This window comes from Colobus angolensis, unplaced genomic scaffold (assembly GCF_000951035.1).
Source record: "Colobus angolensis palliatus isolate OR3802 unplaced genomic scaffold, Cang.pa_1.0 Scaffold139, whole genome shotgun sequence".
Classification (NCBI taxonomy): Eukaryota; Metazoa; Chordata; class Mammalia; order Primates; family Cercopithecidae; genus Colobus; species Colobus angolensis.
Window position 1 is genome coordinate 405,864 of NW_012114477.1, and position 15,973 is coordinate 421,836.

General features: G+C 54.8%; 3 protein-coding genes across 4 annotated transcripts in view; 1 reads left to right on the forward strand and 2 right to left on the reverse strand.

The window, feature by feature from the left end:
* The window catches only part of EWSR1 (EWS RNA-binding protein 1), a 53,838-nt gene extending 38,668 nt beyond the window's left edge, over positions 1–15,170 (reverse strand). The window contains exons 1-2 of the mRNA XM_011934815.1: positions 15,146–15,170; positions 708–712 (exon numbers count right to left, since the gene is read on the reverse strand). Of these exons, the coding sequence (XP_011790205.1) occupies positions 708–712; positions 15,146–15,162 (22 nt within the window). The 5' untranslated portion in view covers positions 15,163–15,170. The remainder of the gene's footprint in view (positions 1–707; positions 713–15,145) is intronic.
* On the forward strand, positions 36–7,858 carry RHBDD3 (rhomboid domain containing 3). The gene is made up of 7 exons (XM_011934814.1): positions 36–283; positions 452–604; positions 2,332–2,521; positions 3,640–4,023; positions 6,857–7,019; positions 7,105–7,392; positions 7,480–7,858. The coding sequence occupies exons 3-7, from the start codon at positions 2,374–2,376 to the stop codon at positions 7,655–7,657; spliced, it is 1,161 nt and encodes a 386-aa protein (XP_011790204.1). The 5' UTR covers positions 36–283; positions 452–604; positions 2,332–2,373; the 3' UTR covers positions 7,658–7,858.
* Positions 8,118–15,973, reverse strand: part of EMID1 (EMI domain containing 1) — a 58,909-nt gene continuing 51,053 nt past the window's right edge. For both annotated transcript variants that reach the window (XM_011934813.1, XM_011934812.1), the window contains exons 14-15: positions 13,468–13,552; positions 8,118–8,901 (exon numbers count right to left, since the gene is read on the reverse strand). In XM_011934813.1, coding sequence (XP_011790203.1) covers positions 8,774–8,901; positions 13,468–13,552 — 213 coding nt within the window. In that variant the 3' untranslated portion in view covers positions 8,118–8,773. The remainder of the gene's footprint in view (positions 8,902–13,467; positions 13,553–15,973) is intronic.

The window sequence follows — 15,973 nt, forward strand, 5'->3', positions numbered from 1 at the left end:
AATGGTTCCGTCCGCTGGCTCTAGGGATCGTCGCTGAAGAGTCTGCCCTGCAGGGAGACGGAGATCGGCGGGAGGGCTGGGGGAAGGGACCTGGACTAGAACAACTGCTGACTAATCCGCGGGCCGCGGGGAATGGGTGGCGTGCCAGCCGGTCGGCCGGGGTCACGCGGCCGGGTGTGCGCGGAATGGATTCAGGGTTTCCCGATCTCGCCCGGGAGCTAGAGTCCCGACTCCCAGCCCGGGTCCCCGACCGGCCTTTCGGGGTTGCTGGGCGCGCTCTGCAGTGAGTACCCGGGACGCGTGGCCCGGGCCCCGGGGAAGGGCCCCGAGGCCCGTCGGCTAGGTGGGAGGCCTCGAACGCCGTTTCTGGCCCCGAGACCCCATCCCCGGTAACGGTCGAGGTGGAGCACGCCCTTTAATCGTCCCTCATCCAATACCCTTGTTTCTACAGCAGGGGAAACTGAGGTCCAAGGAAATTGGGAATCTTTGCAAAGTCCCCAGCTGAGTTCGAACCAGACAGATCCTGGGACCCCCTACTCTATCCGCCACCCGGAAGAATCTTCGTCCTTGTCTTTCCATTCTGCCCTCCCGGCTTCCCAGTAAGGTAGGCAGGGCCTGGTGGTGCACTGCCCGTTTCATAGATTGAAGAAAGTGAGGTCCAGGGGGCTCAAGTCCCCGTTTCGAGTGTCCACGGTCAAGCCTTTCACCCTTGCTAAGGTGCCCAGAGCTGGGGAATGGTTTTGAGGTGAGAATACAAGAGGAGGCTTACGGTGGGTGTCTTGGCCCCAAACCCTGCCTCCAGGCAAGGCTGGCCATGCCCACCTTTCTGGACCTCTAACCGCAGCCCCCTAGGTGGATACCCGGGTCCACAAAGGGCAGGGTTCACCTTCAAATCCCTCAGCAGGACCAGGAGTCAAGCTAGTGTCCTTTTTTCAGTGAACATATATAAAGCACTGGTTGTGTGCTGCTAATACCCTGGGGAATGTGGGGATCAGAGGAGCCATGAGCTCAGACCACCTACCTAGGGAGACAGACTGGTCAAGCTGTGCTCCTAAGGATAAGATCCCTGATGTTGGGGGGCCAGAGGAGGGGAAGGGATATTTGAGCTAGGCTTCCAAGAGTAAAATAGGAGTTTGCCTACTGGCGAAATGGAGGGAAGGACAATGCAGGCAGAGGAGCTTTCCACATTTTTCCTGCAGGAAACTGGTAGATGTGGAGAAGGCGCTTGGCAGGGGAGCAAATTAGGCAGCCTTCTTGTCTCTCTGGGATCCTGCTTCCTGCCCTGAATCAGCTCAGTGGGAGTCCTGGGACAGAGAGGCTTGACCAGGGACCTACAGGCCCTGGAGGACAGGCTGGATGCAAGAGGAGAGCACAGGGGAGAAGGCCTTGCTTTGGTGGGTAGGGAAAGGCCATGTTTGAGGGCCAAAGCTGGGACCAGCTAGGCTGGAGCAGCCACCTCCATGTTGAGGCCTTCTCGATGGGCCAGCTGGTGGCTACCAACGCCCGCCATGATTAGTGGGGATTGCTATGATTTATGGAGCAAGAGTTGTGGGCCAGGGCCCACCTTAGCCTATTCCTTTTTATTTCATCATCCTCTGAGGAAAGGAATTTCTGAATTCCCATTTTACAGATGAAAAGGGAGAGGCTCATCTGTAAAAAGATGAGGTTGGAAACTTGCCTTGGGACACACAGCAGAAAGAGGTGGAGCCCATACTGAAGCCTTCCTGTGGAAAGGGGAGCTAGGGCCAGAGGGCCTGTGCCAGTAAGGATGCAGGAGGAGGCTTACGGTGGATGGGCTCACCCTCAAAGGGGATGTCTCAGTCCCAGGTCTCTTAGTATGGCTCAAGGTGTGGGACTCCTGCCCTTCTGCCCCACCCTTCCCCAGTCTGCTTGCCCATTGGCTGGCCCCACTCCAGGGTCAAGGGCTACTGAAACCATCTGGAGCATTAAGGCTGGGCACAGGGTAGGGGAGGAAGGAGGGAGGTAGTAGCCTGAGGGAAGGGGGAGGACAGAAGAGGGCTAGAGATGGCCCTGAATTCGCCCAGGGGGGTGAGGGGCTGAACCCCTCTTTTTGGGAGTTTAGGGCCCATCAGGACTCAGGAGTCTCTATGCCTGTCCCCTGCCAGTCCTTAAACAGAGGTGAGTGGAATGGCAAGATGGCTTATGAGTGCATGGGTTAGGGTCTGAGCTCCACTATGGCCAAGCTGCTGGGCCTGCCTCTCCAGCCTGTTTCCACCTCTGTAAAATAGGGCTGTTGATAAGGTGCTTGAGAGGGTATTGGTGAGACAAAATCTCCAATAACAACTTGTTGTTGTTTTCTTTTACCCCCAGCGCACAGCCCTAGGACCACCCTTGACCATCCTCAACCAAGCTATGCATGCCAGGGGCCCCCATGGCCCACTGTCCCCGGCGCTGCCTCTCGCCTCCTCAGTCCTGATGCTGCTGATGAGCAGCCTGTGGCTGGTGGGGGCCGGCCCCAGCTTGGTCCTGGCCCCGGAGCTGTTGTTGGACCCCTGGCAGGGTGAGGGCCAGCCACGTGGACCTTGGAGGAACCAGGAGACTTGCTGTAGGGCCTGGGCCCAGTTGGCAGGAGCAGCACAAGGCCTCCAGGCGTCAAGCAGGGATGGGGCCCAGTGTCCCGGGGGAAGCGTAGCCTTAGGAGCATGCTCAGCACATCCACAGCCAAGAAGGGAGGCAGAGAATTCGGCGGGGTGGGCTTGAACCTGTGGGTAGGAGTGCTTTTCTCATGGTTTCCCGGTCTGGCAGCTTTTCCTTGAAATAAGAACTAAGGCTGGGCGCACTGGCTGACGCCTGTAATCCCAACACTTTGGGAGGCTGAGGCAGGTGGATCACTTGAGGTCAGGAATTCAAGACCAGCCTGACCAACATGGTGAAACCCTGTCTCTACTAAAAATACAAAAATTAGTGGGCGTGGTGGCACGTGCCTGTAATCTCAGCTGCTCGGGAGGCTGAGGCAGGAGAATCACTTGAACCTGGGAGGTGGAGGTTGCAGTGAGTCGAAGTTGTGCCACTGCACTCCGGCCTGAGTGATAGACTGAGACTTTGTCTCAAAAAAAGAAAAAGAGAAAACAACTAAGACTTTCAGCTAAGCATGAGGATGGGAGGAGGAGGTGTTGGGGGTTCGAGGAGGGACCTTAGCTGAGCACCTGTTTCCCAATAATAACAACTCCAGTTTGTTGTTTGAGGACCCCCAATGATGCTCAGAGAGGTTAAGTGATTTGACCAGGGTTACACAGCTTGAGGGAATGGGGTAGCTCCAGGATTGAAGCAGGCCTTCTCATGCTCTCAGCCAGGTATGATTTAGTAAATACAGAAGCAGAGTACCTTCATGGTGTCTGGGACATAGTGAGTGCTCAGTAGCAGGTTGTCAGTGCAAAGACTGAGTGGCAGGTGCGGTGTGTTCTGTTTAATACGACAGAGGCGTAGCCACAGTGTTTGGAAGTCCTTGGTCCCGTCCACCAATGATTAAGGGCTGACTGTGGGCAGACTGGCTCCTGGGGAGGGGAGGTGGGCTCAGCAGGTGGCCCTGGTGTAGGGTAACCTCCAACCTGGCACACCTGGGGCAGCCTTGGATGTTGGGGCCACTAACCTGGCACATAAGCCCCTTCTCTCTCCCAGTGCACCGACTGCTGACCCATGTCCTGGGCCACACGGCCCTGCCAGGCCTGCTCCTGAGCCTGCTGCTCTTGCCCACTCTGGGCTGGCAGCAGGAGTGCCACCTGGGCACATTGAGATTCCTGCATGCCTCAGCTCTGCTCGCCCTGGCTTCTGGGCTGCTGGCAGTACTGCTGGCAGGCCTTGGGGTGTCCGGTGCAGCCGGCAGCTGTGGATACATGCCTGTCCACCTGGCCATGCTGGCTGGGGAGGGACACCACCCTAGACGACCCCGTGGGGCACTGCCACCATGGCTGCCACCATGGCTGCTGCTTGTCCTGACCCCACTGCTCAGCTCTGAGCCACCCTTCCTGCAGCTCCTTTGTGGCCTCCTTGCTGGTCTGGCCTGTATCCTTTGCCTGAGCCCAGGGCCCATGGGGATGTGTGGGTTCTGTGGGTGGGTGCCTAGGAAGGAAGTGGCACAAAAGGGTGAAGTCCCAAGCAATACCAAGGAGCCGTGCACACACATTCCAGGAGCTTCTCCAAGTCTTCCTCTGGGACATGCTCTGGGCTGGGACCTGGGGGGTCATGGCTTGGTGGAGGTGCCAATTACAATGTAAAGGGCTCCGTGGGCTCCCTGTAATATCAATGCCATTCTTCGCAGAAATAGAAAAAATAATCCTAAAATTTATATGGAACCACAAAAGGCCCAGAATCGCCAAACCACTCTGAGCAAAAAAATAAAAATTAAAAAAATTAAAAGCCTGGCCAGGCGCAGTGGCTTACGCCTGTAACCCCAGATCTTTGGGAGGCCAGGCGAGCAGATCACTTGAGGTCAGGAGTTTGAGACCAGCATGGTGAAGCCCCATGTCTACTAAAAATAAAAAACTTAGGCCAGGCACAGTGGCTTACGCCTGTAATCCCAACACTGGGAGGCCAAGTGGGCGGATCACAAGGTCAGGAGTTCGAGACTAGCCTGGCCAACGTGGTGAAACCCGATTTCTACTAAAAATACAAAAATTAGCTGGGCGTGGTGGCGTGCACCTGTAATCCCAGCTACTTAGGAGACTGAGGCAGGAGAATTGCTTGAACCTGGGAGGAAGCAGTTGCAATGAGTAGAGATCGTGCCACTGCACTCCAGCCTGGGCGACAGGGCGAGCCCCAGTCTCAAAGAAAACCCCAAAAAACAAAAATTAGCTGGGCGTGGTGGCAGGCGCCTGTAGTCCCAGTTACTTGGGAGACCGAGGCAGGAGAATTGCTTGAATTCAGGAGGCAGAGCCTGCAGTGAACCAAGATAGTGCCGCTGCACTCCAGCCTGGGCAAGACAGCAAGACTCCCTCTCAAAAAAAAAAAAAAAAAAAAATTAAAAGCCTAAGTGAATGGAAAGATCTCATGCTCATGGATTGGAATACTTAATATTGTTAAAATGTTAATGCTACCCAGTTGATTTATAGATCCCACACGATTCTTATCAAAATCTCAGTTGTCTTTTTTTGTTGTTGTAGAAATTAGCAAGCTGGTCCTAAAATTAATATGGAAATGTAAGAACCCAGAATACCTCAGATAATCTTGAAAAAGAAAAGCAAACCTGGAAGACTTATACTTTTCAATTTCAAAACTTAAAACTACAAAAGTGGCCAGGCGCAGTGACTCACGCCTATAATCCCAGCACTTCGGGAGGCCGAGGCAGACAGATCACTTGAGGTCAGGAGTTCAAGACCAGCCTGGCCAACATGGTGAAACCTCATCTCTACTAAAAACACAAAAATTAGCAAGGCGTGGTGATGCATGCCTGTAATCCCAGCTGCTCGGGAGGCTGAGGCAGGAGAATTACTGGAACCTGGGAGACAGAGGTTGCAGTGAACTGAGATTGCACCACTGCACTCCAGTCTGGGTGACAAAGTAAGACTGTCTCCAAAAAGAAAAAAAAAAAAAGCTATACAGAATTATAATAATCAAGATATTGTGGTACTGACATCAGGATAGACATACAGATCAATGGACTAGAATTGACGATCTAGAAATAAACTGTTACATTTACTGTATAGTCAATTTATTTTGACAACAGTGCCAAGTCGATTCAATGAGGAAAAGAATATTCTTTTTAATAAATGGTGCTAGAGGTTGGGTGAGGTGGCTCACGCCTGTAATCCTAGCACTTTGGGAGGCTAAGGTGAGCTGATTTCTTGAAACCAGCAGTTCGAGACTAGCCTGGCCAACATGGTGAAACCCTATCTCTACTAAGAATACAAAATAATTAGCCAGGTGTGATGGCACGTGTCTGTAATCTCATCTACTCAGGAAGCTGAGGCAGGAGAATTGCTTGAACCTCGGAGGTGGAGGTTGCAGTGAGCCGAGATTTCACCACTGCACATCAGCCTGGGTGACAGAGCAAGACTGTCTCAAAAATAAATAAATAAATAGTGCCACAGTGCTATTTATTGGTGTTCTGCTTCTAAGAGAGACAGAGAGAGGTGTGTGTGTGTGTGTGTGTGTGTGTATATATATATATTTTTTAAATTTTTAGAGACAGGGTCTCGTTTTGTCACCCAAGCCGGAGTGTGGCGACGCTGTCATAGCTCACTACAGCCTCAAAGCGATCCTCTCGCCTCAGCCACCTCAGTAGCTGAGACTACAGGTGTACACTGCCACGTCCAGCTAATTTTAAAATTTTTTTGTAGAGACGGGGTCTATGTTGCCTAGGCTGGTCGTGAACTCCTGGCCTCAAGTGATCCTCCCGTCTCAGCCTCCCAAAGTGGTGGGATTATATAGCTGTGAGCCACTTCGTCCAGCCCTAAGATGATTCATACCTATCAGGGAAAACAGTGCCACTGGAGAGAACAGGCTGGCCCCTATACTCTGGATTGGGGACAGGAGTTATCCAGGCCTGTCTGAAGGCAAGAGCGGGTGTATCCATGGGACTTCTTCCAGGAAGGGTGGGCCTTGAGTTATAGACCTGAAAAGGTGCATAGGGTTCTGGGAACAGAGTGGGTCGGGGTGAGCCCAGGCTTTGGGGTAAGGCATAGCTGGCTCTGTTTGGCTGAGTAGTTTCAGGCAGATCCCTTTTCCTTTCTGAGCCTCTGCTGCTGACCAGGGTGATGCTATTCCATGTTGGGCCACAGTGAGGAGATAGGAGGGAATGGTGGCCAGCACACTTGGCATGGGGCCTGGCCTGTGGCGTGGGCCCACCGCTGGCTGCTTTTGGTTTTCCTTGACTGGCTGCCCTGCCCCGGGCAGACAGACGCAGCTGGGGCCTTCCGGTGGCTGGAACCCTCAGAGCGACGGCTGCAGGCGCTGCAGGAGGGTGTTTTGTGCGGGACCTTGGCGGGGTGCTGGCCCCTGAGGCTCCTTCCCACCCCGGGCAGCCTGGCGGAGCTGCCTGTCACCCATCCTGCCGGAGTGAGGTGAGGGTGATGGGGGGGATGCCAGCCCAGGTGGGCACTGTGGCAGGGCTGGCAGTCAGGCCCTCTTCTGTTCCCACTCCTCCAGGCCTCCCATCCCTGGACCGCCTTATGTAGCCTCCCCTGACCTCTGGTCCCACTGTGAAGGCTCAGCCCTGCCCCCACCAGGCCTGAGGCCTGTGCAGCCCACCTGGGAGGGCTCCTCAGAGGCCAGCCTGGACTGGGCTGGGGCCAGCTTCTCCCCAGGGACTCCGATGTGGGCGGCCTTGGATGAGCAGATGCTGCAGGAGGGCATCCAGGCCTCACTTCTTGACGGGCCAGCCCAGGGGCCCCAGAGTGCACCATGGCTGTCCAAGTCCTCTGTCTCCTCTCTGCGGTAAGGTGGAGTGGGCAGAGGGGGTTCCCTTGGTGTAGGGGCCGGTGTGGCCCTGACACTCCCCACTTGTCCCCCCACCCCCCACAGGCTGCAGCAGCTGGAGCGCATGGGCTTCCCCACGGAGCAGGCGGTGGTGGCACTGGCAGCCACAGGCCGCGTGGAGGGTGCCGTGTCACTGCTGGTTGGAGGACAAGTGGGCACTGAGACCCTGGTGACCCAGGGAAAGGGTGGGCCTGCCCACTCCGAGGGTCCTGGGCCTCCCTAGCCCAGGCAGAGAGTGGGGTACAGGCAGGCCCTTGGGTGCTAAGGGCTGGGCTGCATGTGGGTAGCCCGAGCTCCTGCTCTGTCTACTGAGGACCACAGTGGGGAGCAGGGGCACCTCTGGAGGCAGGAGAGGCCAGCATGTTGCCCTAGTATGTGTTTAGAATAAAAACCAGTTTGTTTTTCAACCTGGACCTCCTTGGAGGCAGCAGTTGTGTTTGACTCTTCTGTGTTGGCATCAGGGGGATGAATGAATGAGTGAGCACCAAATGAATGACCAGTTGTGGGAGAGCTGTTCCCTGATGTCCGGAGACACAGGCTTCCTGGCCCTGCACCATGTAGCCTGTACCTCCAGGAGGCTCTGTCCTCCAACACGGAGCATTCTTCACTACCCATTTCCAGCTCTCCTCCCATCGTATTCTCATTCCCAGCTGCCCCCATCTAACCACACACTGAGACCAGGCTGCGGGGAATCAGGTAGGGGCCTTTATTGGCCAGCACACATCTACCTCCTGGCATCTGTCACAAGCATTTGTGGGAGCAGGCAGCCCCTTCCTCTCCATGTCCCCATCCCCAACCTGAGATGCGGGAGGGCCTGGGGGCTCAGAGGGGAGAATTGAGGCAAGAAGCCCCTGGTGATCCAGTCAGAGGATTGGGCAGCTTGACCTTGGGGTGGGGAACCCAGCACTGGACAACAAGGACGGAGGGGCACAGGAGGGCTCCCCGAGGTTTGGTTGGGGAGGAGAGGGAGGAAGACTGCTCGCTGCCCTGTCATCCCTGCATGTGCTAAGCCCCAACTCCTGACTCCCTCAGTGCCTTTGGGCCTGGATACTCAGACAGCAGATGAGACAAATCCTTGTACCTCTACCCCTCCTTGAAGGCCTGCCTCCCCCCACTTCACAGAGGGAAACTGAGGCCCAAGCCTCTCCTCTCAGCCCCTGCTCAGCCTCAGACATGTGCATGGTGCCAGGACTGAGACCTGCTTACCCCTAAGGCCTAGATGGCAGAAGGGACCCTGAGGATATTAATAAATATGGACGGGCGGTCCCTGGAGGCAGCTGGCCGAGTCCAGGTAGGAGGGGAAGCCTGGCCTGGTCTGCCTCAGGGGCCGCCACCGCCCTCAGCCTCTTTCGTCCCGGCTCCTGGGGGCCACGATCCGGTAGTTGGCTGCATGTCCGCCCCTCTTGCCCCGAAGGAGGCTGGGGGTGCCTGTGCCAGCAGGGCCTGCCCCAGACCCCATCTCTGGTTCTGCCGGAGGGAAGGAGAAGGAGAGAGGCCACATCAGGGTGGTTCATGTGAGGTACCCACCTCCCCTTGGCCCTCTAGGGGGTGGCAGAACTGGGCACCCTCTGCCAGGTATAATCCACCCTGGTATCTGGCTGCAGAGCTGTGGGAAAGGGGCTCTACAGATTGGGGTCTGCCAGGACTTACCAGCCCCCCAACCCAAGGAGAGCACTCAGCACCTCTGTTTGATTCCTGCTTTGTCAAGTGGGGTTAACCACACCCACCGCCTTTAGGAAGTGTTTAGCATGCCGTGAATGCTTCACATATAGGCTGCTGCTTTTTTCTATTCATTTTGGGGTGGAGGTGTGTCCTGAATCATCCTCTATGTGGTAGCTGGGTAAACTGAGGTAGCTGGGTAAACTGAGGTAGCTGGGTAAACTGAGGCTAGGGAACAGACTTGGGCTTGGCCACCAGTTGGAGGGAAGGGCTTAGGAGGCCAGGCTCTGCCACTGACCTACTGTGCAGTCTTGGGCGAGCTGGACCTCTATCAGGGTCTCAGTTGTCTCATTGCTAAAACAGGGACAGTTCTGGACGGAACCGGAAAACTACTCATCTTTCAAAACCGAGGGTAGGAGCTATCTCCTCCAGGAAGCCTTCCGTGACTATCATCTCAGCCCTTCCCGAAGTAAAATGAGCAGACCAGGCAGGTCAGAATAGGCTGTTTTTCTAGGGGGAGATGGACACTCAGGGAGGAGAGGGCCACAGGGGAGGACTTGGCTAAGCCTCCATAGGACAGATACTTGGGTTCTGGTGAACACCAGGTTCCCATTGAGGGCACTGGTAGGGAGTGGTAGGCTATCCCCTCGTAATCATGACTGTGCCCTGACCCTGTGTGGCCCAGCCACCCATGCACCTCCGGGTTGAGATGAGGGCTCCTGGAGCAGACAGGCATATGTGGTCACTGAAAGGGACATTCCATGCCTTAACTCAAGGAGCGTGGGAGGGGAGTGGCACAGAGCACTGGCCCCAGTGCCAGCTAGGATCATGTCCTGGTCCTACTCTGCCAGATGTGGCCTTGGGCAAGTCGCAGAACCTCTGAACGTGGTCCCGTTTTTACACCCTTGTGATACATGTGTTTACCATGACCAGGACTGGAAAGTGGTTTTCACAGGAAATGCTGGATTATTATGGTTACCAGGTTGGTGTCGCTTCCACCCAGGTCTCCTGCAGGTCTGGTCCCTGTGAGTTTGTCACAATCAAATTTGGGGCCCTGGATGAGTGGCAGTCAGCAAACTTTTGCTGGTGAAGCCCATAGGGCCAGCATGTTAGAGGAGAGACCTGGGGTGGACCCCTAGCCTGATCATTCCCATTCCTGTGACCCTGAAGCAGTCACAAGAGCCTCCAAGCCTGTGTCTTCATCTGTAAAATGGCCATGGCATCGCTCACCTAGCAGGCTTACTACTCTAAGAGACTGGAGATGATCGATCCAGCCCAGGTGGGCCAGACACGTGGCAGCTGATACTATTATAATTATTGATTATAACCTAAACAGGAACCCCATCTGGGTCTTCAGTAGCACCTGATGTGTATGTTGGGCCAATGGGGAGGGTCCCATCTCCCACTCCTCCGACCTGTCCCTCCAAGCCCTGACCCAAGCTGGCTCGAGGGGCCACTGGCAGTGGGTGTGGGACTTCTGAGGTGCCTGGCACTTTTCTCCCTGGGCTGTCACAGACAGAGCTGGCTGAAGGCAGGGACAGATCCAGAGCCATGGTGGCCCAAATGTGCCCCTTCTGGCTCCTGCCCCAATCCTCAGAGAGAAGGTGGGGACACCTAAAAAGGTTCTGAGAGCCTGAGATTTGGTCCTTGGCCCCTCTCTAAGAGGGGAGGAGGTCTGGGAGCTAGGCACTGAAGTTTCTAGAAGTTAGAGAAGCATGCGGCACTGTGGGAGGAGCTTTGGAAGCAGACCCCACACCCTTCCCAGCCTCTGGGCCTCTGCACAGGCAGGACTCTCTCAAGGCTGCCCTGCCCACTTCCCCACCTGGCACACTCATTGGGATCTTCCAGGACCCAACGCAGAGTCCCCTCTTCCAAGAAGCCTTCTCCAACCCCTAGGGACAAGTGCCTGTTCCTCACCCACATCCTTCCGTGCTCCCCTACCCCATATCTCTGTAGATACGATTCCCTGCCACTCATGGCCAGCTCCCCAAGGCCGGCACCTATCTATACTCCAGAGTGCCAGTGCCCAACCAGGCCTGGCTTTCAATGAGTGTTCCCTATGGTTTTACTGGATGAAGGAAGCTGGGCTCTAACCTTAACTCTCCTTCCTGCTTGAGACCTAAGTTTCTCAGTCTTTTTGTTTTTGAGCAAGAAGGGTCAGCCTTTGGCAAAGAGGATATTGGGGAAACAATCTGAGGTTTTCTTTTCTTTTCTTTTTTTTGAGACGGAGTCCCGCTCTGTCTCCCAGACTGGAATACAGTGGTGCGATCTTGGCTCACTGCAACCTCTGTCTCCCGGATTCAGGTGATTCTCCTGCCTCAGCCTCCCAAGTAGCTAGGATTACGGGCGCACACCACCATGCCTGACTAATTTTTAGTAGAGATAGGGTTTCGCCATGTTGCCTAGGCTGGTCTTGAACTCCTGACCTCAGGTGATCCATACGCCTCAGCCTCCCAAAGTGCTAGGATTACAGGCGTTAGCCACCGCGCCCAGCCTCTCAGTCTTTAAAATAGATGCAAAGTTGGACATGATGTGGAGGCCTCTGTGCACTGATGTGAGATGGGCTGTGAGATGGTGTGGCAGGGCAGGTGAGGAACAGAGCTCAGACCCTCAGGCAGCCAATCCCTTCCTTTCTTCAGGGCCAGCCACAGGCTCCAGTTTCATGAGGAAAAACCTCAGCTTCACTCCCAGGAGCCAGACGCAAGGCGGGGTACCACCCACTGGTGTCTAAGCAACTCCTGTGCTACCCCATCCTGCCTTCTAGGACCTTCTCGATCTAGGCCCTGCCAGATTCCGTCGCTTCTCGGCTCCTTCTGGTCTCTTGGCCTTCGCTCATGCTGTTTCTCTGCCTGTTCACTCTTCCCAGATCCTTGCCCTTCAGGTCTCCACTTAGATATCACCCTCCAGGAAGACCTCCCTCAACCCCCTCCAACTTCCTCTGGGCCAGGTCAGAGGCACTTCTGTATTCCCATGGCTGCCTGTACTCCCTTCCCTGCAGTGTACCTCACCGTGGGTTTCTCTACCAGTGTCAGGGTTCTCCTGAGCACCCCCAGCACCCTACACTCCTCGAGGGCAGGCCTATGTCTGTCTTATCTTGTGGAGCCTGTCCCAACAAGGTGCCTGGCACAGAGCAGGTATTCATTCACTCGAGTGACCAGAGCCTTCTCTCTGCCAGGCACCATCTGCTGGCTGGCTGGCTGGATGAAGAATGAGTGTCCGCTGGCCTGGGCTGAGCATTGGAAGGCACCTTCTGCATGCCCAGGCCCTTCCTGGAAGAGGCTGCCCCTGCCTGCCCGCCCTGCCATTACCTGGCCAGATGATGGCTTCCAGCAGGGTGACCCGTCTGGCCAGGAGCTCCAGCTGAGCCTGCTGCTGCAGGAAGCTCTGTAAGCTAGGAGCCTGATGGGAGATGGAGAAGAGCAGACGGTGCAAGTCTGGCCTCCAAGGGCTGGCCTGGGGAGCCAAGCCGGGAGGGTGGGAGGGCACTGCCAGCTGGCATCAGGGCAGGAGCCTGGGAGTGAGTTTCAGTACTGAGACTTCAGTCTCCCCTCCTGTGGTGGGGACAGGGCTGGCCTGGATCCTCAAGTAACCACATGGGTGGGGAGTTTCTGGGTGAATGCTTGGGGTGAGAGTCTGGCTCTCTTAGTCCCCTAAAGGGACCAATAGAACAGGTTAGGAGGACCAAGGAGAAAACTGCAAAGGGGACACCTGAGGCCAGGAAGGTCTGCCTTGTGAGAGCCTCTGGGGGATTATGGGAGAGGAAGGTCAGAACTGGTAGGTAGTGCATGACCCAGAGTCCCCTGGGGCCTGAGCCTGGCTCTGTCACCCACAGTCCCCTGCCCTTCTGGAGTCTTGCTCCATGACCTATTGTCCTGCGGGCCTGACTCTGTTGCCCATGATTTCTCTAGAGCTGAAGGCTGACTAGAGTCTGGATACATTACCTGTAATCCTCCTGTTGCCCTGAGCTGTGATTTGGTTACCCATGATCCCTTGCACTGCAGGAGTCTGGCTCTGTTACCCACAATCCCACTGCTAGACTGGAGTTTGGTTCTATTGCCCATAATTTCTTCCAAACTTGAAATCTGTCATCTCTGGTTCCCTGCAGGCCTAGAAACCATATTACCCATAATGCCTAGAGGCCCACGTCTGACCACAGCAATAGAGCCCGGGTTTCTAGGGCACCCCTGCACCCATGGAGGAGGGAACCAGTCATTGAGGGATGGGTGGTTGTGGTCTCTCAGGTCCATGCTTGCCTGGGACAGGCACCTTCTCCAGTCTCATGACTGGGCTCAGGCCAGTTCCACCCAAGAAGGGCTTGGGGAAGGCTGGCAGGCAGGGGCTGGACTGTCTGTCCGTCTGTCTGTCTCTACTCACCATAGAGCCCAATCATTGTTTCCAAGATTAAAACCCTCTCAGCTAAAATCTTCAAAGCCTCGCGTAGTTGGTGCAACCCCTCCCCCTGTGGAGGAAAGAGACAGATGCAGCCGTGAAGGGGGCAGGGGAGGAGACCCCGCAAAGCCCGTCAGTGGCCCATGCCCCACCCAGGACATGCACCTGCAGCCCCACACTACCTGCCACAGCCCAGGGTCCATGGACAGCCAGAACAAGACCGGGTGAGGACAGGAGGGGGACAACAAGGCAGGCGGAAGGAAGCAACCCCTGCGGGACCTCCCAGAAGGTCCCGCTGGATCCCAGCTGGCTGCTCTCCTACACCGCCGCAAATCCTGCTGCGCTGAAGATGGGGCGAGCCAATCTTCACGGGCAGAACGGCCACCCCAGAGGCTGCTGGGAGTCCTCCTGTCTTCTCATGTCTGTCACTGAGCACCAGTTGCTCTCCCAACACCGGCATGACTATATCCCTTGGTCACCTATATGTTTATTTACTTCACATTCTTTTTGCTGTAAATCACCACATTAGCCTCACCCTAATTACTCTGATCAGTGAGCTCAGGCTAGTTACCGGTATTTTCACTCATGCCCAAATGAATATATAGATGTTCCTTGACTTGCAATGGTGTTTCATCCAGATAAACCCAGTGTAAGTCAAAAGCGCATTTTTGAGATGGAGTTTCGCTCTTGTTGTCCAGGCTGGAGAGAAATGGCACGATCTCGGCTCACCACAACCTCCACCTCCCAGGTTCAAGTGATTCTCCTGCCTCAGCCTCCCGAGTAGCTCATGGCGCTACCACGCCCGGCTAAATTTGTATTTTCAGTAGAGACGGGGTTTCTCCATGTCGGTCAGGCTGGTCTGGAACGTGGCCTCAGGTGATCCACCCGCCATGGCCTCCCAAAGTGCTGGGATTACAGGCATGAGCCACTGTGCCCAGCCAATAACATTTTTTTTTTTAAGAGACAAGGGTCTTGCTACATTGCCCAGGCTGGTCTCGATTTCCTGGCCTCAAGTGATCCTCCTATCTCAGCTTCCCAAAGTGTTCGGATTATAGGCGTAAGCCACCATCCCTGGCCAAAAAAGTACATTTTGACATACAATATTTTCAACTTACGATGGGCTTATTTGGAAGTAATAGGAATGTACTGAAAGCCTATATTGCTTTTGCACAATTGTAAAGTTGAAAAATTGTAATTTGAACCATCATAAGTTGGGGACCATCAGTGTGTCAATAAAATTAGACAAGGTTTGAGTTACATTGCTTTTGGAGAACTTGCGCTTAAATGCTGACAAACCTGAGGCTCAGGCCTCTGCCTCTTCCCTAGCAATTCGCGCTTTGAACTCCCTGCCTGGAAAACAGTGCTCACCTCTCCCAGGGCTTAGACTATGCCAGGTCCACATTCTGGCACGTCCTGATGCGTTGCCCTCAGCCCAGCCCTCTCCTCTTAACAGTACAGGTCTGCTTCTCCCTGTCTCTGGCTCCCAGAACCCAGGGATGTAGCACTGGGCTCACAAAGCCCCTCCTCCAAGGCCACCAGCTCTGGGGCTCCCCACTCCCCAAGTGGTGCCAGCTGCTACTCAGGGCTCATGCCAGAGACCTCATCTCTTCCTCCCCATCTGCATCCTTTCCTTCCCCAGCATACAGTCCACAGTCTTGACAACACTCCATACTCCCTCATTCCTTCCTCTTTCCTAGTCCAGAAACAAAGCTATTTCCAGAATGTAGATCTCTCAATTCCAGCAGCATGCCAGGATGACAAATAGAACTATCCCAGCCTTGATGACATCTGGAAATCTCTCTTGGTGTCCTTTACTCAGTACAGATAAGTGAAGGGACGGACAATATATAATTGTATAATTACAATGTATAATTGTATAATTACAAGCCAACCCTTTAAGGTTGTTGCTTCCCACAAAACCATCTAAACAACTGAGAAGTCTCTCAATATGTCCATCATGAGTGAGCCTGCTCACTGGGGCTGACCCTTGTGATCCAGCTGTCCTGTCCACATCACATAGACTGGGCGACCCTCAGGCTGCTGAATGGCCATTTCAGCCTGGGGGTCCCAGGGTCACCACGGGCTGCATGCCAAAGTAATCCCCCTTCCAGTATTGCGGGGGCAGGATCTAAAAATGAATGACCTTCACTGGGCACAGTGGCTTACACATGTAATTTCAGTGCTTTGGGAGACCAAAGTGGGAGGATCACTCGAGGCTAAGAGTTTGAGACCAGTCTGGGGAACATAGCAAGACCCCATATCTACAAAAAATTTAAAAATTAAAAAATTTGGGTGGGCATGGTGGCTGTCATGTAATCCCAGCACCTAGTGACACTTTGGGAGGCCAAGGTGGGTGTATCACTTGAGGTCAGGAGTTCTAGTGCAGCCTGGCCAACATGGTGAAACCCCATCTCCACTAAAAATACAAAAATTAGCTGAGTGTGGTGACGTGCACCTATAGTCCCAGCTACTTGGGAGGCTGAGGCAGGAG